The sequence below is a fragment of the Lissotriton vulgaris genome, chromosome 9 (genome assembly GCF_964263255.1).
Source record: "Lissotriton vulgaris chromosome 9, aLisVul1.2, whole genome shotgun sequence".
Classification (NCBI taxonomy): Eukaryota; Metazoa; Chordata; class Amphibia; order Caudata; family Salamandridae; genus Lissotriton; species Lissotriton vulgaris.
This window is the reverse complement of record NC_141697.1, coordinates 1,244,092,555-1,244,116,552: the sequence shown is the minus strand read 5'-3', so window position 1 is coordinate 1,244,116,552 and position 23,998 is coordinate 1,244,092,555. Positions and strand designations below refer to the sequence as shown.

The window sequence follows — 23,998 nt, the reverse complement described above, 5'->3', positions numbered from 1 at the left end:
TTTTATTTTATTTTGGTAGGTCAGTCTCTTAAGATGCTGTTTTTAAAGCTTTCAGTATGTTTTCTTTGATGATAAACAAGATGACTTTTTTGTATGAAGCTTTTTTCACATTCTGTACATTTATAGGGTCTCTCCCCCGTGTGAATTCTTATGTGTTCGCTCAAATAATCTTTCCGATTAAATCTTTTGTGACAGAAGGTGCACACATAGGGCTTTTCACCCGAGTGTACTCGACAGTGTACGATAAGACGGGTTTTCTGAAAAAATCTTTTCTTACATTCAGGACATGCAAAACGTCTTTCTCTTGAATGTGCTTTTAATTGTTTTTTAAAATCTCCCTTCACATGGGAATTTTTATCAGTAGAAGACATGTATGTTTTCTGATCTTGCTCAGTGATTTCTAGATCTTTACACAAGGGTGAGTTACGCAGATTGCTGTTGCAGTTAATATATTGCTCTGATCCGCCCGTGCCTTGCTCTGATCCGCCTGTGCCTTGCTCTGATCTGCCTGTTCCTGGGTCTGATCCCCCTGTTCCTTGGTGTACATTGACATGCCCTGGATAGCTGAGACTACTTTCACAGTGAGAAGTTTTCTCTTCGATGCTTTCCGGATAGGTTTCTTCCCATATAAGATTTCTAAGTTGTGCTTCCTTATCACAGCTCGGAAAACCCATCATATTGATTCTCTCTGAAACCACTTTATGAGGCCGTCTTTTTGTAGGATATTTTAAAGCGTCTTCGTCTTTCTTTTTTCTGGTCGTCCTTTGATCATCTGTTAAATTGGAATGAGTTAGTCTTTAGAATTGAACTCAAGAAAACACTATAGCGCACATTTTCAAAAGATGCAGGGTAAAAATAACAGCGCAGTAAGATATTTACTAAACAGTAGATGAATGAGAATGTTGCAGCACCAACAGATCTACAGGTAACAATAAAACAGAGTTTAATACAAACAGCACCACAGGTATCCCAGAAACCCCTAGAGGTGACAGTGTGCGCTTTACAAATGCTGTTTGATTGATTGATCGTTATAGAAAATAACAAACAAAATTCACCTCTAAGCTAAAATAACATTGTACAGGAGTAGCTTTAGAGCAAAGGTCTCACAAAACAAATGAATAAATCATGAAAAAAACAATATTTTGGTTCATCCAATGAATCACTGGAACCCAAAGTACACAAAACATTTCTAGCTTGATACCTTAGGCCGCTAATGTGCAGGATCACATGGGGTCAGGTTTAGACATCCACAGAATACCAGCAGAACGCCCATTCACCCATCCTGATTGTGACAGTTCAGGGATTCCTGAAGGCTGGGCACCACCACAGACCAAGAAAAGGCACAACCTTGCTTTGTATGAGACTTAAAAACCATAATTTGTTTGGGTTTAAAGTATTTTATTGAAGCAGGGTGGGGTAGGACACAAAGGGGCAAGGAACAGGTAAACCACAGGAACCGCACAATCAATGCGCATTATACAGCAAGTACAACAATGCAGTTACAACTTTGCAAGAGGCTCCACCCGACTCGGGAGCATAGCTTTCGCACCTGTGGTCACGTACAAATAACGAGGGGGAGGGGGGGGGGGAGAAAGGGAGGGAGGGACGGGATGGGGGGGAAGAGAGAAAATCAGGAGGGGGGGGGACAAAGAGAGAGCGAAAGAAAAAAGGGAAAGGGGGAGGGGGAAAGGGGAAAAGAAAAAGGGGTGAAGGGTGGAGAAGCATCCCCGCTCCAAAAACCTACCTAACCAAACAGAACCCCCAACTACCATACCCCAACCCACCCCCTGTACTGTGCCAATGTCTACAGTCTCCGCTACATGCAACTCTCCAATAATCCCCGCTATACAGTACCGACCCCACCCGGTCAAGCAGGCGGGTTCGGTGGCGGCGTCAGCCTTAACAACCTAAGGTATCTAGGGCAGGTGATCTCCTGAAACTCGGAACATAACAGGCTGTGAAAGGGCTCCCACAGTTCCTCAAAGGTATCAGTATCCCCCAGGGCTACTAAGGACATCTTCTCCATTCCAAGGACATGCCATAATCTGTGCAGCCAACCAACTACAGAGGGAAGTGTGGTAGTGCGCCAGTGTATGAGAATATTCTGCACCGCTGACCCCAGAGCAATCGCGATCTGTCTACCTCTCTTAGACCTAAGGGGATACATCAGCCCATTCGGCAACCCTAGCAGAACATAGGCAGGGAATCTCGGCAGTTCTATCCCAAAGCATTTGTCCACCTCGCCCAAGACCTCTTCCCAATAAGGAGCCAGCAGGGGACATTCCCACAGTATGTGTGTTAGTGTACCAGTATTGCCACAGTTGCGCCAGCACGTCCCTGGTATTGTCCTGTCCATCTCGTGCAGTTTCTCCGGAGTGCGGTACCAGTAGGTCGAGATTTTAGTGAAGGTCTCCGTGAGACCCGTGTGATAGGCCGAGTGACGTGCGCGGAAGGAGATGTGTTCCCATTCCTTATGGCTCAACACGCGCCCGAGTTCCCGCTCCCACCGTTCCCGACCGGGGTTGTGAATATGAAAGGAGGGGGGCTGCAGCATTTTATACAAGTCTGAGATCAGTTTAGCGTCCGACGTGCGAGTAATTAACCAGCGCACATACGCCGTGATTTCCCGGTGTGCCGCGTCGCGCACTTGCGGTTGTAATGCCCAGTGACGCGCCTGTATGTATCGCATGCGCTCCGTTTCCGGGAGGCCATAATCCCTCCTCAAGTCCAGGAAGGGGACAACTCCCTCAGGGCAGTACAAGTGATACAAAGTGCAGCAGCGGGCCACCCGCCAGCGCTCATAAGCACCCTGCTCCATCCCGGGGCCGAAGTCCGGGTTGCCAATGAGCGGCGTAAAGGGAGAGGGGAAGGTGGTAAGCTCGCATCTGGCAGCCACCGAGTCCCACGTCCGGAGCGGGACCCGCGTTACCAGAGACGCATAGAGGTTGGGGGGTCGATGGGCCCGCTTCAAGAATGGTACTTCCTGCAGCGTCCTACCCGCCACCGCCTGGTCCTGGAACAGCCAGTGCTTATCAGACTCCCACCGGCTCCATTCAACTAGATAGCGGAGCTGAGCGGCCTGGAAATATTTCCGCAAGTCCGGTATCCCCAGCCCCCCGGATTCCGGTGACAGCATAGCGATGCTTCTCTTGATCCTCGGCCTGCGGCCCTGCCATACGAACCGCGCAATGGCAGTCTGTGTCTCCGCAAGCCACCCCGCGGGGGGCTGGAGCGGCAACGCTCTGAAGAGGTAAAGCACCTGAGGCAGGAGGGTCATCTTCACCGCGGCCACCCTACCCAGTAACGACAGCGTACCCTTATCCCACCGGCCTAATTCGTCCCTGATTTTCGCGCCCAAAGCCGCGTAATTGGCCGTGACCATCTCCGGGAGGGAGGGCGCCAACAGGATCCCCAAGTACGGGATCCGGTCCCTGGACCAGCTCAGAGGGTAAAGCCTCTGTAGTTCCGCTCTAGTGGCGTGAGTAAGCGAGATGTCAAGGGCGGCTGACTTCCCCAGGTTCACCTTGAAGCCCGCCACGTCGGCGAATAAGTTCAGTTCCTCTACGCAGGCCGGCAGCGATCTCCGCGGGTCATCTAGCGTCAGAATGACATCATCCGCTGTGAGGCTGATCGCATGATGGAATTCACCCATCTTGACACCGACAATGTCGGGGTTCTGCCTAACCCTCTGGGCAAATGGCTCCATGTATAGGGCAAAGAGCAAAGGGGAGAGTGGGCACCCCTGTCTCGTACCCCGTTCAATGGGAAAGGGTCGAGAGCTGCCTCCGTTCACCCGGACCACCGCAGAGGGGAACCGGTAACAATTGAAGATCAGATGACGGAACTTCTCCCCAATCCCAAATTTGCCCAGGACCTTCTCTAGGTAGGGCCAGTGCACCCTGTCGAAAGCCTTCTCCGCGTCTATGGACAGGAACATCCTCTCCCCAGGGATCCTGGAAGCCTTCTCGAGGATGTGTGTCACCCTCTTTGTGTTATCTACTGTTTGCCTACCGGGCACGAAGCCCGCTTGGTCCGAGTCCACCATGCCCGGGAGGTGCAACGCCAGACGTGCAGCTAATATACTGGTGAACACTTTCAAATCTGTGTTCAGCAGCGAGATGGGACGGTAGGACCCACAGGCGGTCCTGTCCTTACCCGGCTTCGGAATCACGGAAACCGTGGCCTGGAGAAATTCGGAGGGGATGGCTCCCGGCTCTGCAAAGGAGTTGAAAAGGCGGGTCAGTAGAGGCGCCAGTTCCTGACAGAAGGTTTTATAAAACAGAGGGATAAAGCCATCCGGACCCGGGGCCTTGCCCAATTTGAGCCGGGATATCGCCGTGATCACCTCCTCGATACGGATGTCACGCTCCAGATACTGAGCCTGATCCAGTGTCAACGACGGGAGCGGGACCGAGTCCAGATAGTCCACCTCAGCCTGGGCCGAAGGGGCCTCCCCGGTGTAGAGGTCAGCATAAAAGCTGCGAAAGACGTCTGCTATTTGCTCATCAGCCGTGACCCTACCTCCGGTCGGGTCCACTAGTTCCTTCACTCGGTGCTGCTGGTGTTGCACCCTAAGTTTGTTAGCCAGAAGCCGTCCACACCGATCGCCCCCTGTGTAATATTTGTGTTTCAGGCGAAGCATCGCATACTCCGCCCGGTCCGTATCAAGGGCCGCCAGGAGTTTCCGTGCCGCCTTCAACTGCCTCCAGACCCTGGGGGCCCCTGTCCTATGATGAACCTGCTCCAGCTCCCTCACCTGCTGGGTGAGCTCATCTCTCTTGAGCTGTCGGTCCCTATTCTCGGCTGAGGAAATCGCTATAAATTCGCCTCGGAGCACCGCCTTCAGGGCTGCCCACTGTGTCGCACGAGAAGTATCCCCATTATCATTCACGGTCTGAAAATCCAAAATGGCCGCCCGGATCTGATCCACCACCGACCGCCTGTGCAATAGCGTGTCTCGGAGCCGCCAGACCCCTCTCGGCCGAACCACCGGCGGCAGAGTGAAAGCGCCCTCCACCGGAGCGTGGTCGGAAAGAGAGAGGACCCCCATGTCTACACTCGAAGCCAAAAGGAGCATTGGGCCCGACACAAGGAGATGATCTAATCGCGCATAAGATCTATGAGCATGTGAGAAGTAGGAGTATGCGCGGGTGGTGGGGTGGAGGTGGCGCCACATGTCATGCAAGTCCAGCTCCTCAAGTCGAGTTCGAGTCGAGCTCGAATGCTCACCCAACTGGTGGAGCCGCTGCACAGACCTGTCCATTGCCGCATCGAAAACCAGGTTCAAATCACCCCCCAACACTATGTGCCTATCAGAGGTGGATGCCACGTCCTCCAAAGCCCTGTGCAAGAATTGGTCCTGATGATCATTGGGGCAGTAGATGGTGCCAACAGTCAGTGCTAAACCCCCATCTTGATCTGGTATACTAGAAGTCTCCCTTTCTGTTCTGCTACCTTGCACACGACCTCTCCCCTGAACCCCCTAGAGAACAAGATCGCCACCCCTGCCGGCTTGGAGGCGCTAGAGGAGAACAGCTGCGTGGGGAACTTAGGGGTACGCATCCTCGAGCAGTCCTTAGCTAGCAAATGGGTCTCCTGCAACAGGCAGATATCCGCCTGTGAGTTTTCCAACAAGGATAACACCGCCCGCCTCTTAACCGGATTATTCAGCCCTTTCACATTGAGAGTAAGCACCTTAAGAGCCATCAAGGAGGGGAATCAATGGAGCACATATCAAGAAGCAAATCCCCGCAAGCAAACACAGAAGGCACCACTCGAAGCCTCAAAACAGAGCAACTTTGAACCGTCCACTGGCACAGTACAGTCCCCGAACCCCAACACCCCACAACTAGAAAAGCCCCCCCTGCCCCCACACAACCAAATCTACACCACCCCCCGCAACTAGCCCCCCCCCCCTAGGCCCCAGAATCAAAACATCTGCCCGCCTGTCCCATCCCCACTCCCCGCTTCTCAAACTTTTCAAAAAAGACATTGTCCCAGTCCGGCCCGTAACGGGCAAGGCCGTGGTAAATCAGTCTAGTGGACGTCCAGCCACCACCTCCAGCACTCGCCATTCCTCCCAGCCCATCCCCCGGATCCCCGCACCTGCAAAAGGAATAAGCTAGAGTAGACTCCCCCGGAGTGAGTTCAGGCCGTCAGGGCCACTTCGCCATTCGCCGCCACTCTGGAGGCCTCCTGGATGGCGGCCGCCATGTCCGCCCGGATCGTGGGCGAGCCCGGACGCTCCGACGGAGGAGAGGCCCCCCCTCCAGCTTGCTGCCATCCGTCACGAGTGCTTCGCCTCCGCCGCGGAGCCGGGGTATCCGTATCTGACGCTGTGAGGCCCAGCACCGCGCAGACATCCTGGAGGGACCGGAGCTGATGCAAAACACCGTTCCATCTGAATATCAGGCGGAAAGGGTGCCCCCAAGAGTACTGTGTCCCTTGCTCCCGAAGGAAGTCAGTAGCGATCTTGAATGATTTCCTCTTCTGCAGCGTGACTGTGGATAAGTCCTGAAACAGGGTCACAGGGTGGTCCCGGAATCGGAAAGATTGCTGCCCTCGTGCTTCTCGGAGGATCCGCTCCTTCAGGGGAAAATCTGGGAGGAAGGCCAGAATGTCCGGGGCGGGCGCCGTAGCTCTGCGGGGGCGACCCACCCGATGTGCTCAGTCTATGCGGATCCGAAAGTCCTCCGACTCTCCCAGGATCGCACGAAAGAGGGCCACCAGGTATGCAGTCACGTCTTCACCCTCCTCGCCGGACGGCACACCGCGGACCCGTATGTTATTCCGCCTGGACCGATTTTCAAGGTCCTCGGCGTGGGCCTGTAACTCAATCTGTTGTTCCCGCAGTCGCAGGACCTCCTGCTGCAGATGGGTGATCTCCTCATCCCTGGAGTGGCCCGCTTCCTCCACTGTGTTCACACGTTCCCCCAGGGAGTCCATCTCTCTCCTTACTTCACGGACCTCCCCGGCCACCTCACGCTTGAGCGTTTGAAAGTCCTCCCGAAGGGAGCTAAAGAGCGACTCGAGAAATGATCTCGTCACTGGGGGTTCTCCACCATCTGCACCCCTGGTCGGGGCTGGGGAGGTCGTGGTGGGTTGGGTTCCTCCGCTGCGTAGGGCGCCGCGTCCCAGCATGTCCGGCAAGGTCCGATCGCCCCGTCTCTGTCCTCTAGCATTCGACATTTCAGCTGAGTAAAGGACGTTGAGGCTTACTGTCCAGCAAAGAAAGCAGCTATACACCAGCCGGGGGCAGCGCCACACAAAGAGCACCAGGAAGGCCGAGCTGCCCGGCCGGAGTCCACAAAATGGCCGCTCTGTAATATCGAGGGGCCAACGCCCAAGATGGAGGACCCCTCTCAGTCTCTGATCCGGGATCCAAAAATCCGGCCGGTGGGCAAACTCACGGTGCGATGGTCGCCGGGGCCCGCCGCTTCAGGGGGAGATCCGCCCCGGGAGCCCCGTTTCACTGCTCCACACAGACAACTGGCCGGAGCGGCCTCTCCAAGCGAGCCCCCTCAATCCACGGGCCGGCGTAGTGGGGCGATGCCGACTCCGCCTCCGCTCTTCACCTCCGCTCAGCTCCGCTCCTTACAACCGCCGTCGGACAACTCCGAGCCGTTCGCGAAGCCGCTGCCGACCCCCACTCCGACAGCTCATGCACCGCTGCGGGCTTCACACACAGGAGGTCGAGCGCACCGTCATGCTCCGAGGGTCGGGAGACTCGCGGCTTCCGGCTCGCGCACGGGCCATCTAGCGGACCTCAACCCGGGCTTCACCGGTCAGAATCTCACCCCCGACGGCGCAAACCGGGCTCAGCAGTCGCTCCACACCTCCACCGTGGGCACCAGGCTCAGTCGCCGCGTGATCCGGGGGGGAATCAGCGGTTACAAGCGGTGCAGGAATTCAGGGGTCCGGGAGCTCTCGGCAAGTGCGACCTCTCAGCCCGCGATCTTGGCCACGCCCCAAAACCATAATTTTTTTTGAGTCATCTTGGCAATGGCTGGTTTTAAGCCGAATGTTTACAGAACCCTGCTTGACATGTTTTCTGATGAGTTTAGGCATTGAGCAAAATATTGCATTTTTGCTTGGACTGCCTTACCTGGCTCAAAATTCTGGACCGTATCTATGACCTTTCTTGTAACTCCTTGCTTGTAATGTGGCAACACAGTGCCTGAAAAGGAAAGAAAAAAATAAATCAAAATGAAACAAGGAAAAGACTAGAAGTAAATGGATACAATATGTCAGGCTTTGGTAGCCAACTGTTGGGTCTGTGAATGTTACTGTACAAGGTAACTTTTTGGGGTGTAGTATATTATGCAAGAGTAGAGTCCATCACTCACAGAGAGGTGAGTCAATGACTGAAGTGGCTGACCCGGTGTGCTATGCTGTGGTGAGCGGAACAAAAATGTGGACAACATATTGGCAGGCCAGTGGATGAAAAGAGCTGAAAAGTGGGGTGGGTGTGTTTCCCATGTTAATTCCCATAGCACCTTTAAACACATCAACAGCCTGAACTGCTGAATGGAATTACACCACATTTGGCAGAATGGCAGATGTCAGTTCAGGGAAGTGCCTTTTAGTGATTCGGTATAAATCAGTTCAGAGATATTAACCGAAATCAAAATTTGTATATAAAGGGAAGTGAAAGCTCTGTGACCCCTCCAGATCTCGCGCTGAACGTAAAGAAAAAAAAATACAGGGACAGTGCACAAATACCCTGAACCCCTAGGACTCTTGGGGGAGGGTCCAGTAAGGACCCTGCTGGCCCAAAAAAGCCACAGCGCTTCATTAGATATCAGCCCCCAGGTGGGATAGGTCCTGGGGGCATTCTGATAAGGGAGGTAGCACTTGCCCCCGCCTCCAGGGGCAATAGCCCTTGCCCCCGCCCCAAGGGCTTTTTATTGCCCCGGGGACCACCACCTCCCCAGGGCTTATTTCTTTATAAACAGGGGAACCTCTCTGACCCCCCCCCCAAAGGCCCAGGGGACCACAACCTACTTGGTTCACATGCCACAATGTAATTAGGGAGAGGTCTCTCAGACCCCATGGCCCCAGGCACCACCCTCTCAAGCGGCAAAAATTATTTGAATTGGGGGACCTCAGGGACCCAGCCCAGACGACCACAACCTTGCTGGGACCATAGTCTTTTAAAATATTGGGAGGAGAGCAGCGATGCACCCCTCTGGGGCCGTCCTCTCCCACGGGGACCACCACCTTCCTGCAGCAGGCCCTATACAGAGAAAAGGAGGGGGGCCATGCAGCCCCCCTTCTGGAGCCATAGATAGTCCTCGGTCACACTCCCCTAATTAAATCTTTTGAAAAAGCCGGGTCCCACCCGGGGTTTGGGGCCCCTAACGGGTATGCGGCTCTGTCACATTTTCGCTGCAAAAGCTAAAAGGAAAAAAAAAGACTTTTCTCCCAGTCGGGGTTAGGGGGCCAGTGTATTCCTACTCTGCCCTCTAATGTTTTTTTAAAAGTTTTTTGTAGGCCTTGGCTGAAGCCGAGATTCAATATGGCTGCCAACACTTCCTGGTTAAAGTGTTGGCAGCAAATCACATTTCAACATGGGGACTGTCGGATCCTCAGTGGTTCCAAGTCTATCTATCTATCTATTCCATCCATAGCCTGATCATAAAATAAAAACAGGCACCCACACAGCACAGGATACCAATTGTTAATCCACTCCGTTTATTTCAGTAAATCTGCCAATGTGACCCGCTTCGGCCGAGGCACTGGCCTTTCTCATACATAATGTGCGCCGTACTGAGCTAACCATTTATAAAGTGCAAAAATGCACATGATGCATAGACACAGAAGAGCCCTACAGATGCAGCTATCTTATGTTTCAATACAAAATATTTACATTGTCCATACAAACCCTGAAATAATGTCATTCCACAACTACTGCATCAAATAAATGCAATACAACCCGTGACTGCACAATTCGATGTTTTAAACTAAAAAGACCTCTGGTTAAATACCCAAGACCAGTGTCGGGTCTTCACAGTAAAACCCCAACTTTTGCAAACAACTGGGCAGTACACAAGGATGATGCGAAAAGTTTTAAAAAATGTGGGTAAAAAGTGTCTATTTAGGCTCATTGTTGTTAGTACAATGTTCCCAAATCAGAGCATACACCATTGTAAGAACCGATAAATAAAGCCATTTCAATTTCGCCCGTGCTCAGTTAAAAACACTAAAGTTTATAAGTACAATTTGAGAAAGCTTCTTTCTTGCCTCCAAGAGCTGCCCAGACTATTATAAAAATATTTATTCTGTGCAATATCTTATTTGAAAAGTCTCAAGTTTCTGTTAACTATTCATGGGACTGTATACATTTAAAAATAGATAGTCCTCGTAAATTGCCCACTAAAGTGCTGGTTGTATTTATCGGTGTTACTGTTGTGCCTATTCATCTCTACTTACCCTGTGCTTCCAAGTGCCCAACAAAATAGACAGTGCGTAATAGAAACCTCAAAGTTCACAGCTATGTGCACCCCAATCTTTAGAACAAAAAATTTAAAAAACATTGTCATTTCTCCACAGATATCTCAAATGGTAGTCAGACAGCACATACCATTTGTTCCTACTGTCATGGCGCTAAATTAAAACACTGTCTCATGCCGCAAGTCCTTCCGTTCTTTACAAATTGGCCTCCAAAATCCTGGAAAATCAATTACTGGTGCTGGGAATCCGGGGGTCGGGTATTTACTTGCTTGTATACAGGCTGAAGCAGGGAGACAGATACGAGATTTTGAATCTTGTAAGCAAGAGCCGTTGCATTTTGAACTTTACGTATCTGTCGGTACCCCACGAACTTTTGAATAGTACAAGTGGCATCAGGAACCGCCTACTCTTAGGCGGGGAGGTCAGACGCCAACACGAGTATGAGAAGAGAAGCGGAGGGATTAATACTGCATATTTCCCTATCTACCGAGACGTGCATACCCACAGTGCACAAAACACAAAACATTCCATACACAGTTTTAATACAATGGAAGACGAAGGTGTAAGACGAAAGGAGGCGCAGGCACTCTTTGCTCGAGCACCGGGTAAAGGTGGAACTACAGGACCAGTTGCAGACAAACCAGAGGGGAGTGTTCTCAATACCAAACTGAGAAATTGAAGAAACACGAATCGTCCATATGGTGGGAGGCTAACTGCCTCCAAGATTATGTAGACAAAGGCATGGTGCCACGTGGATTAAGGATTTACATCACACGATCATACGAATCCCCTAACCCAAACATGCTAGAAGAATGGGCGGCTAATGCAGCATCAAGCTCTAAGAACATGTTATGCATACTTATCAAGTATGCATGGGAAGACAGGGAGAGAATCATCAAAGAACTTGAGGAGATTGAGGATGATTTAAAAACAAGTTCTGAACAAGACAACATCAAAAGATTTAAGGATGAATTAAAAGGGAGGACTCAAGAAATATGAGGATGATATCAAATTTTGTAAACAGAGGAAAAAACATAGGGACTGCATTGATTAAGAGAGTGGCCGTATTTTAACATACAGTCAGAAATATGACCATTTGTATAAATAACAAACTATCCAAGATGTGAGACCGGATTGATCCTTAATTTCCGAGGAACTGCCAGATACTTTACCAGCAAGTGACTCGGACGCAGGCATCTCAGTCCAAACAGCCAGTACTTCCTCAGATGTTTAAATAACAACCAAACCAGCGACTTTTTTAGACAAATTTTGGGTGCTGAGGACACGGCGACAAGCAGAGAAATCAACATCAGCACCGTCAACGTCAAAGAGGGGTCGAGGACAAGGTCAGGGATGAGGAAGAGGAAGAGGCAAGGGCGCTCCAAACAAAAACGACAAACTCAAACAAAGGAGTAACAAGCAGAGAGCCAGTGGGAACCAGACGAGGGGGCTACAGGAAAGCCAAGGAACAATGGATAGAACAATGGTAAACAGAACTATTATCAATCTTTCATCAAGATCTTTAACTGAAATGGAAATACATATGATTCTATAGATACATTTCATGAGGTGGTAACAAAAGAACTTACCAAGCATAAACATAGAACAGGAAGATGTAACAATGTGAGGTTCAATTTGTCGAAAAAACAAAGGGGCCTTATTCTTTCACTGGCTGAGGACAAAAACATTGTAATAAGACCTTCTGATAAAGGGGGCAATATTGTTTTATGGGGTAGAGAAATGTACATTGAGGAAGCTCAGAAACAACTGAGTGATGTTAATTTTTACTGCAGAAGTAACACCACCGAGTACAACTTGAGTATAACCAGTACTTGGGATAAATTGTCCTATTGGCAGGGGGCAGGGCTCATTACCTGGCAAGAATACTGCTTTCTCAAAAAAGATTATCCCAAATGACCCATATTGTACCTACTTCCTAAAATACACAAAGACCCCACAAGACCTCCGGAGAGACCCATTGTGTCATCACTTGGGAGTGTGAATGAGAACATATCGAAATATATAGACCATTTTCTTAGAGAATATGTGGCCTATTTACCATCCTATATAAAGGATATTAAGGATTTCCTTAATAGAATAGACGGCATCGAGTGGGAAGATGGGTTCATATTGATTACCCTGGACGTGAGTTTTTTATAAAACATCAATGACCACGACCAGGGTATGGAGGCTTGTTTACATTCCTTGAGAGGAGGGACATAGGTTACCTGGAACACACTTACATGCTTATTGAGATGATGAGGATATGTCTCACTAACAACATCTTCATGTTCGAAGGGGATCTCTATAAGCAGGTGTGGGGCACCGCGATGGGTTCGTGCTTTGCGCCGAGCTTTGCAAACCTCTTTCTGGGTAAGTGGGAGGAAGATATTTGGAAGGAGGAAATTCTTCAATCTGATTTTGATCAAGTGAAAGTATGGATGAGGTACATCGACAATCTTTTCATTGTATGGGGGGGCACTGAAAGTGAAGTAATCAATTTCATTATGAAATTAAACATCAACCCATACAATATTAGATTGACATCCAGATTGAGCAGGGAAAGGATAGAATTCCTTGATACTATCATTACAGGGCAGGAGAGTACTCTTGTATCAAGTCTTCACAGGAAAGAAACTGCAGGGAACAGCCTCCTTCATGCCCTCAGTGCTCATCCAGAAGCACTCAAGTGGAGCATTCCCTTTGGAGAGCTACTGAGGGCACAAAGAAACTGTAGTACTGATGAAATGTACAATCTAGAGCAAGAAAGGATGCTAGCCAGATTCAGAGAGCGGGGGTATCCTGAGTGGGTATTGGAAAAAGCTTTGGATAAGGTTAAAGAAACTACCAGTTCCCGTACATTAGAGTACATTAAAAAAGATGACAAGGATGAGATGGAGTCTAGGGTTATCACCACATTCAACCATGATTCCAAAAGGGTTCACAAAGTTCTAGCAGAGAATTGGAAGATCCTGAAATTGGACAATATCATAGGTCCAAGTATAAATGATAGACCACTTATAACAGGATATATGATGCGTTGTAACAGGTGTATACCCTTATGGATATATGATGTTACAACGCGGACTGTAACAACGCATACCGTTACAACGCATCTTTTACAACGCGAATACTGTTACAACTCATGTATTTACAACGCATTTTTTTACAACGCAGGTACCTTTACAACGCAGACCATTACAACGTAAGTATTGGTAAGTATATATTAATATTAATATTATAATCGTAAATTAATTTTCAAAAATATAATTTAATGTAATTTAATTTAATTTCAATCAATTAATTTAATTTAAAATTAAATTTACTTTATTTTTACCCTGTACCCCTGTACCCCCAAAAACTCAAAACTGACCCTCAACCCCAAAAATAAATTAAAGTAATTTAATTTAATTTCAATTAATTAATTTAATTAAATATTATAATAATTTAAAATTAATTTTACTTTATTTTTACCCTGTACCCCTGTACCCCAAAAACTCAAAACTGACCCTCAACCCCAAAAATAATTTAATGTAATTTAATTTAATTTAATTTCAATTAATTATTTTATTTTAAAATTAATTTTAATTTATTTTTACCCTGTACCCCTGTACCCCAAAAACTAAAAAGTGACCCTGAACCCTAAAAATACCCCTTTACCCAAAAACTGAAAACTGACCCTGAACCCTAAAAAACCCCTTTACCCAAAAACTAAAAACTGACCCTTAACCCTAAAAATACCCCTTTACCCAAAAACTGAAAACTGACCCTGACCCCTAAAAATACCCCTTTACCCAAAAACTAAAAACTGACCCTAAACCCTAAAAATACCCCTTTACCCAAAAACTAAAAACTGACCCTAAACCCTAAAAATACCCCTTTACCCAAAAACTGAAAACTGACCCTGAACCCTAAAAATACCCCTTTACCCAAAAACTAAAAACTGACCCTGATCCCTAAAAATACCCCTTTACCCAAAAACTGAAAACTGACCCAGAACCCTAAAAATACCCCTTTACCCAAAAACGTAAAACTGACCCTGAACCCTAAAAATACCCCTTTACCCTAAAACCCAAAACTGACCCTAAACCCTAAAAATACCCCTTTACCCCAAACAGATAACATTTAAAATATAAATATATACTTACCAATACTTACGTTGTAATGGTATGCGTTGTAAAGGTACCTGCGTTGTAAAAAAATGCGTTGTAAAAACATGAGTTGTAACAGTATCTGCGTTGTAATAGATGCGTTGTAACAGTATTGCGTTGTAAAAAATGCGTTGTAACAGGTGTATACCCTTATAACATACAGAAGGGGCAAAAGCCTCAGGGATATCCTGGTGAGAGGGGATATCACAGAAACCCGGAACAAGAATATACACAACCTCAAAGGTTTTTACCCGTGTGAACACTGCAGAGCATGCAGATCAAGCCATATGGTGAAGGAATTTGAGATACCTGGGTTGAGACACAGCAAACCATTCTGAAGTTCCTTACATGTAGTACCAACTATGCCATATATGTTCTTGAGTGTCCGTGTTGACTTAGGTACATTGGGAGCACTACATGCATGGTTAAGAAACATATCCAGGAACATTTGTGAGCTATTACCAATGTTGTCCTAATCCGATCGCCCGACACTTTCAAGAGAAACATCAATCCAATAACTCCCTTTTAAGATTTTTTGCCATTGAGCAGGTACATCTGGGCAAGAGGGGAGGCAACAGGGAACTAGCCCTTAGGAAAAAGGAGTCCAAATGGATTATTGAACTTGAAAATAGATTCCTAGGAGGGCATAACCTGGATGAGGAATTAGCCACTCATTTACATGAAGACTAAAGTATTTTCTTGCATTTTTTCTTCCATTTTATTTGACTGTGATGATATACTTCTTAGAATTGTTTCTTTAGTATATCTGAGAATTAGTTTCAATGTATATTGTTTTTAATTGTGTCTCTTTTCTGTTTTTTTTTCACAGGAGCAAAGAAAGGGACCCTTCACTTTTGCAGGCAAAGCACGGGTTCTCTACCCTTTTCTTCATCAGGACCATTTCTGCACTTCTATTGAGGTAAGAGAGTTTTAATCACACTTGAGCACTTTAGGTTTCATTATGAGAGAGTTTTGTGTTGTGGACACTTCTGTTTTTTGAGGAAGTAGAGGCTTATTCGTACCGCCACTGGCTTCTTTATTTTGCCCATCTTTCTGTCTTCCTGCAACCACAGTTAGATTTACTCAATGATGAATTCATAGGCACTAGTCCGCCTAGTAGCAATTTCCGTGGTTGGTCTCATTAGCACTGGCGTTCTACAAATGTTATTTTTGACGAGGTATCTCGCCTACCCAACTGTATATACTTAAGTTTTGCAGTGGGATTGAAATTTCAGATTTTTTAAAATTATTTAATACTTTACATAATTGCATGTTTAGGCTAAGACCTTACTGCGGGGGCACTAGATCGCCATAATATTTCACTTCAGGAGTTTTGGCACGGGCCATGGAGGTGTATTACTTTACAGACGGCTGGCGAAGCTTAACATGGAGCGCATGGTTGTCGTTATTTCTGCACGTCGGTCACATACTGATTTCTCATTGTGATCTGTAACGTAATTCTGTACAAGGCACTGGACCGCTTAGAAACTGAGAATGTATGTTTCTTCATTTAAGTACATGCTATATCATCCAGCATAATTATCTTTGACAATAATGTGTTAGGTATTAATTATTATTATTATTTTTACACATGTCAAGGATGTTTTGCTCATAATTTTCTGCCGATCGTAAAACATTGGGTTTCACATGCTTTTTAAGCGCATTTACCCATTCCGATATGGCTGCCAAACATGACGTCAGATGTGGGTTACAATGTGTGCCTCTTCCATGTTTATTGTTTATTTATGCACGTCCTTGTAGAACTGTTAATTCGTATGATCAAGACACATGTTGGTGTCGAAAGGCGTAGCGGTTTAAAGAATAAAATACTTGTTGTTCAGCATCTGACCTGACTTCTGAGAGTACGTCATTACCTTTTGGATTGTGTTGATACTTACGAACAGGCTTTGGGCTCCGCCGGCCGACGCACCACCTGACACCGGAAGGACCCGACCAGGTTTTGAGATTTTATATATATATATATATATATATATATATATATATATATCCAAACAACGTCCCAACTCCTCACAGAAAAGGGAACACGCACACGAGGATGTAAAATTGGCTGATTTAATGGTTCTTTGGTCACTCCACACCCAGCAGCAAAACAATGAGACGCGTTTCGGCTGTTGATATATATATATATATATATATAAAAGTCCACAAGTTGCCATTACGAGGTGCACTCACTGTCGGCGTTTGTAGGGTCAGGGAAGGTCGCAGGCACAGCCAGCGTCTGCAGCGACCTGACGCATTTCGGGCTCCGCCCTTCCTCAAAGGTTTTGCTGCTACACAGGCAGTACCAACACACAGTCTTTCACAGTATATCCCCTTTAATCAATTAGTGCAATCCAACTCAGGTGAGTATAAACACACTGCATCATGGGACTGGAAGTCCTGTAAAATAACGCCCATGTGGGCTGCTGGCAATACTATGTAAATTATTAAAATTCATCCATCGTGGTTGTGCCGCTGACTTTCCCCCATTCAGCCGCTCGCCTGTTTGTCCCGCTGCTCTATCCAGGAAGACGGCTGCGGAGCCGCTTACATTGGCGTCGGTGCTCCTCACGACCGGGCCGGCCGTTCTACATCAAAGTCCACAAGTTGCCATTACGAGGTGCACTCACTGTCGGCGTTTGTAGGGTCAGGGAAGGTCGCAGGCACAGCCAGCGTCTGCAGCGTTTCGGGCTCCGCCCTTCCTCAAAGGTTTTGTTGCTACACAGGAAGTACCAACACATAGTCTTTCACAGTATATCCCCTTTAATCAATTAGTGCAATCCAACTCAGGTGAGTATAAACACACTGCATCATGGGATTGGGCCCGGTCGTGAGGAGCACCGCCGCCATTGTAAGCGGCTCCGCAGCCGTCCTCCTGGATAGAGCAGCGGGACAAACAGGCGAGCGGCTGAATGGGGGAAAGTCAGCGGCACAACCACGATGGATGAATTTTAATAATTTACATAGTATTGCCAGCAGCCCACATGGGCGTTATTTTACAGGACTTCCAGTCCCATGATGCAGTGTGTTTATACTCACCTGAGTTGGATTGCACTAATTGATTAAAGGGGATATACTGTGAAAGACTGTGTGTTGGTACTTCCTGTGTAGCAGCAAAACCTTTGAGGAAGGGCGGAGCCCGAAACGTGTCAGGTCGCTGCAGACGCTGGCTGTGCCTGCGACCTTCCCTGACCCTACAAACGCCGACAGTGAGTGCACCTCGTAATGGCAACTTGTGGACTTTGATGTAGAACGGCCGGCCCGGTCGTGAGGAGCACCGCCGCCAATGTAAGCGGCTCCGCAGCCGTCCTCCTGGATAGAGCAGCGGGACAAACAGGCGAGCGGCTGAATGGGGGAAAGTCAGCGGCACAACCACGATGGATGAATTTTAATAATTTACATAGTATTGCCAGCAGCCCACATGGGTGTTATTTTACAGGACTTCCAGTCCCATGATGCAGTGTGTTTATACTCACCTGAGTTGGATTGCACTAATTGATTAACCCTTTCGATGCTGATGACGAGCTCAGCTCGTCTTCACCCACGGGTGTCGTGTGCTGATGACGAGCTGAGCTCGTCATGAATAACTGACATCCCGAATTTTTCAGCACAGGACGGGAAAACTGCCAGCAGCCATGTGGTTAAAGGGGATATACTGTGAAAGACTGTGTGTTGGTACTTCCTGTGTAGCAGCAAAACCGTTGAGGAAGGGCAGAGCCCGAAACGCGTCAGGTCGCTGCAGACGCTGGCTGTGCCTGCGACCTTCCCTGACCCTACAAACGCCGACAGTGAGTGCACCTCGTAATGACAACTTGTGGACTTTGATGTAGAACGGCCGGCCCGGTCGTGAGGAGCACCGCCGCTAATGTAAGCGGCTCCGCAGCCGTCCTCCTGGATAGAGCAGCGGGACAAACAGGCGAGCGGCTGAATGGGGGAAAGTCAGCGGCACAACCACGATGGATGAATTTTAATGATTTACATAGTATTGCCAGCAGCCCACATGGGCGTTATTTTACAGGACTTCCAGTCCCATGATGCAGTGTGTTTATATTCACCTTAGTTGGATTGCACTAATTGATTAAAGGGGATATACTGTGAAAGACTGTGTGTTGGTACTTCCTGTGTAGCAGCAAAACCTTTGAGGAAGGGCGGAGCCCGAAACGCGTCAGGTCGCTGCAGACGCTGGCTGTGCCTGCGACCTTCCCTGACCCTACAAACGCTGACAGTGAGTGCACCTCGTAATGGCTACTTGTGGACTTTGATATATATATATATATATATATATATATAAATATATATATATATATTTTTTTAACAATTCCTCATAAAACAAGGATGGCGACGCATGTCTCCTGTGGAAATTATTTTATTTGACGGTTGCGGCTGTACGGGTTTCACCTGCGCCGCAGGCTTGTTCAGCAACAAAGAAATAAAGTTTTCAACATTGTTTAAATCACCACTATTTTGTGTCACATGTGAACTACTCATCAAGTGATACTAAAAACAGACTTGTAGTTTTATCATAAAATTCATGACGACCGCAAGATGTAAAAACAATTAACCAGCCATAATTCTGTGCATTTAACAGTGCAATGTCGCTGAAATAGCGTATATTAGTACATTAAAAAAATACCTCAGAAGAAGTTACTGAATTGATTATCACCCTTCTTCGCAGTTTCTGAAATTACGTTAACCATATTATGGTGCGGTTCTAAAGTGAAATTGCACAGTACCCCGAATTATGCCCAAGTGGGCGTTACAAAGGGGAGTTGTAAATAGCCTTTGGTCAAAAACTACCATCTTGCTATAACCAAATCATTGGCATTTTAATCATATATATAGAATATAGAATACGCAACAAACATACAACCTCTTTACCAATTTCAAAGCTATGCTTCAGGGATCCTGCCCCATTGGGCTTACGAAGAACCAAATTCGTCATTAGCTTTCTGTTTTCCTTAAAGTGCATGTGTCCCATACATAAAAACATTATATATCCAACTACAAACACACTAGTTAAAAGTTAAAAACAGAGAATATACTGGGAAGCTGCTTAAATATAATAAGGTATTGCATTATAAATCAGTATGGAAATCTTCTTCCATATTGAGACCATTTGGAAATTTTGTATTCAGCTCAATGTTAAAACATGATTCCAATTGTCTCAAATTTCTTTCACGATTGCCACCTCGTGAATTCAGTGGGACAGCAGCAATTACAAAATATGTCAGTCCTTGTGTATTTCTGCCGTGGTGTTTGTCAAAATGTCGCGCTACAGGATATGTTTTGTCACCATTTTTTATTGCCCTCAGATGTTGCACACTCTTCTATGAACAGGTAGGATTGTGCTGCCCACGTAACTCAGGCCACAAGGGCACTGAAGCACGTAGACAGCAAAATCTGTCTTACAGGAGAATTGGCCCTTGATTTTCTTTTCTCTAGTGGACAAATTAGAGCTATAAGCTAAAACGTTTTAAACCAGCAGACACGCGGAAGAACCTCGGAAACAGAAGAGGCTGTTCAGAACCCTCCTATCTTTGCTGTGAGCACGCCGCTTCAACCATTTACGTATCCAGTGATTTGCAAGTAGAAACGGAACAAGTAAAGCATCTCTCTCGAAATCGTCTGCCATAACAAACATATTAGGAGGAAAATAAGGAAAACCCTCGCCACAATCACCGCGCTCTAAACAGCATCTGTGTTTCCCCTGTCAATCACAGAAAGACGCCGCGTTAATTACCGCCATGGAATCTAAAACGTTCTGAGACCGGTCCCTTTTAAATAGAATATAAATCTGAAGAAACATGAGGAGATAAAGAGTGAGATGAGAGCAGTGAAATCCACATATTAAGATTTCACAAACCGAAAGGTGCCTCACTCTTCGAACTTTTTCACGAAGGCTTAAAAGCCGATCCAGGTGTGACAATACTGACACTGACTGGTTCCTATCAGCAAGCCTAGAAGCTATAGAATTTAAGGAAAAGTTAGGGCTCATCCTTTTTTGAAATAATTGGCTGAAAAATATATGGTCCTGATGAAGACACCATAGTGTGTCGAAACGCGTTGACTACAGCCGACCCAACACTAACAGGATAACAATGCTGTCCTCTAATTATTTTAAGAACATATGTTTTATTTCTGTTTATCAGTAAAAACTTTTAACTATATAAATTATCTGTATACAAGGTATATGTGTCTAAATCTCTTTTTATCAAAACAAATTAAAAATCTTTTTTTATCAGTACAAATGACTGTGTTATAGTTCTATGTTTGTGTTAGAGGTTTTTGTTCAAATGTAGCCAGTGGGAACATGTCTTACATTTTGTACATTTTATGAAACCGTCACCCTGCTTGAGCCACATTGATACACTTGTTTTTGATTTACTTGAAGATAATGTATTTCTTACAAGAGATTGCATGAGAGATTTGGCACGACTGAACGTTATCTGGGGTCTTCTTTGTACCAAATTACCAATGAATCATTCTTGATCAGATGCCAGTGTTTACATAGCATTCTTCTTAATTTATTCTGTTGGTTGCTACATGTTGTCACTATCCTACACTTGTTATTTTGTGTCTTTTTTCTGCTTTTGCTTGATTCTTTGCATAACAAGGCATCTTCTCTTGTTCTTTATTTGGCTTTATACATGGCTGATTGTATTGTTCCTGCCGTAACGCGTATCTCGCCTAGTCGAAGCTGTGGAGACCCATGGCATTAAAGATTTGCTTCGGATTTTACTCACCTAGTGTGCATGCCCTTCTTCTTGTGTTTTAGAAAAGGGGGTGGTGATGAACTGAGTGTCTGAGTTAAACAGACCACTCTTACCCAGTCCAAAGATCAGGGCTTGATCCATCACCGTTATTTATCTCACTGCCCCATCCCAGCTCAGAACCTGGCTATATGCAAATCAGTCTGTCCCTGGCCCAGTGCATCATGGGAACAGGGCAGACTAAACTACCAAGCCAATTCTTCACCAGAAAGGAGACAAGCTACCGGGGACCGGTTTCTGGCATTTCAGCCTTCTTCGGCCCGGCTTGCTTGAATCCTGATGGAGCAGTGAGAAAGGGACTCATGTCTGAGTATACCCTGCCACACCTATAGTGGCCAAAAACGATTTACAAAAAGGTGGTGGTGATGAACAGAGTGTCTGAGTTAAACAGACCACTCTTACCCAGTCCAAAGATCAGGGCTTGATCCATCACCGTTATTTATCTCACTGCCCCATCCCAGCTCAGAACCTGGCTATATGCAAATCAGTCCGTCCCTGGCCCAGTGCTTCTTCTTGTGTTGGCATGAGGTGGGTTGGATGGAATATATATCTTTCACCAAGTTTCAATAACGCGCAGCACTCTCCCAGTTTGGCAGAATTACGATTTATTCAACCTTTAGCTGAGCCATTTTCCTCCTTCACCAACACGTTTCACCCTGCTGGGCTTGATCACAGTACAAAAACCGAGCAGGATGAAACGCGTTGGTGAAGGAGGAAAATGGCTCAGCTTACGGTTGAATAAATTGTTATTCTGCCAAACTGGGAGAGTGCTGCGTGTTATTGAAACTTGGTGAAAGATTTTATACAAGGCTTGTCCAGCCCTGTCACGCGCACCAGCTGTGAAAAGAGCACCCTTCGTACAGGACATCATTGGTGAAATATATATATCTTTTTATTTTTTTCAAGAAAGCTTCTGAAGAGAGCCTTGCTATTACCACTCCATCACCAGGAACAACAGAAGAACATCACACAGGAATCCTTAATCGAAGCAATTTATTTGGCTTCAAATGCTTCCATATGTTAGGGAGCAAGTAACCAGTAAGGTGCATATTAACCTACAAAACATGTAACAAATATATATATATATATATATATATATATATATATACTAGCAGCCCGTCCTGACGTTGTCCGGGTATGAATTGCTGTCGGCCAGTAGTATATTGTTTTGTAGGATTTCGTTTTGATAGCATTTCTTATCTGTGACAGGCCTGTGATACGCTCCGATTCACAGTGCACTGCTGATGCACTTAAGAGTGCGTGTTCAGTAGTGTGTGAACTCGAGTTTCCCTACTATTTTTTTTTCTTGCAATATTATATAGCGCGAACCCGAGAACATGGAATGAGCACAATTTACATTACAGAAGAACACATTAATTTGTGGTAGGCACGGGGAGACAAAGCTATTTGCCTGGAATCATAGGATGTTGAGCTGATGCCGAGATTCGAACATAGCTCCCCAGCTCGAACGTTCGCAATTCTAGAATTCGTGGCGGGAGGTATGTCTAAAAGTGTATGTCGGTGCTGGCTATCAATGAGAGAGACCTGTGCATTTTTCAAATGGGTGGTGAAAAAATATAAGTATGTTGCTAGAGATGTGGGCCGCCGTGCCACCAATGTACTTACCGGGGGAGGGTAAACACCCATTATTCCTCAACTTTCTTTCCGCATACCATCACTCTGCATACTTTCATTACGAAAGTACCATGACTCCGCAATGGCATTATAACGCATGGCATTACATTTTATATGCTTTTACCACGCATACATTTACAACGTAATTCGTTGTAAATGCATGAATGGTAAAAGCATGTTTTTTTTAATGTTTGGATAAGGTAAGTATGGGTATAGGGGTATATGTTTTGGGGTACTGAGGTATATGTTTTGGGGTGTTTGGGTCTTTTAAGGTTTCAGATGTAGTTTTGGGTTATGGGGTACAGTGGTAGTTTTAGGGTTTGGGGATAGGTATGGGTTTTGGGGTACAGGGGTATTTTTAGGGTTCAGGGCTAGGTTTGGGCTTTGGGGTATAGGGGTATTTTAGGGTTCAGGGATAAGTTTGGGTTTTGGGGTTCAGGGGTATTTTAAGGGTTCTGGGCTAGTTGTGGGGTACAGGGGTATTTTTAGGGTTCAGGGCTAGGTTTGGGGGTACAGGGGTAGGTTTGGGTTTTGGGGTATAGGGGTATTTTAGGGTTCAGGGGTAGGTTTGTGTTTTGGGCTACAGTGGTATTTTTAGGGTTCAGGGCTAGGTTTGGGTTTTGGGGTACAGGGGTATTTTTAGGGTTCAGGGGTAGGTTTGGGTTTTGAGGTACAGGGCTATTTATAGGGTTCAGGGCTAGGTTTGGGTTTTGGGGTACGGGTTATTTTTATGGTTTAGGGATAGGTTTGGGTTTTGGGGTACAGGGTACATTTATAGGGTTAAGATGGGTTAGTGTTTAAGGGTGTTGGGGTATTTTAAGGAGTACGGGTGGGTTATGATTATGGGATGTAGGGTATTTAAAGGGAGCAGGGTGGGATTAGCACACTATATGAGACATGGCATGAAGGGCGGAACGTACCACACGCCCCCAGCGTTTGTCACTCCCCCAGCACACGGCCACAGCACAATGCAGACACGCCCACAAGGGA

At 46.5% G+C, this 23,998-nt stretch overlaps 1 protein-coding gene across 1 annotated transcript in view; it reads right to left on the bottom strand.

Annotated features, from left to right (window-relative positions):
* The window catches only part of LOC147693179 (uncharacterized), a 708,628-nt gene that overhangs the window by 463,185 nt on the left and 221,445 nt on the right, over positions 1 to 23,998 (bottom strand). Inside the window, 2 exon segments of the mRNA XM_086939582.1 lie at positions 24 to 772; positions 8,105 to 8,176. Of these exon segments, the coding sequence (XP_086795708.1) occupies positions 24 to 772; positions 8,105 to 8,176 (821 nt within the window).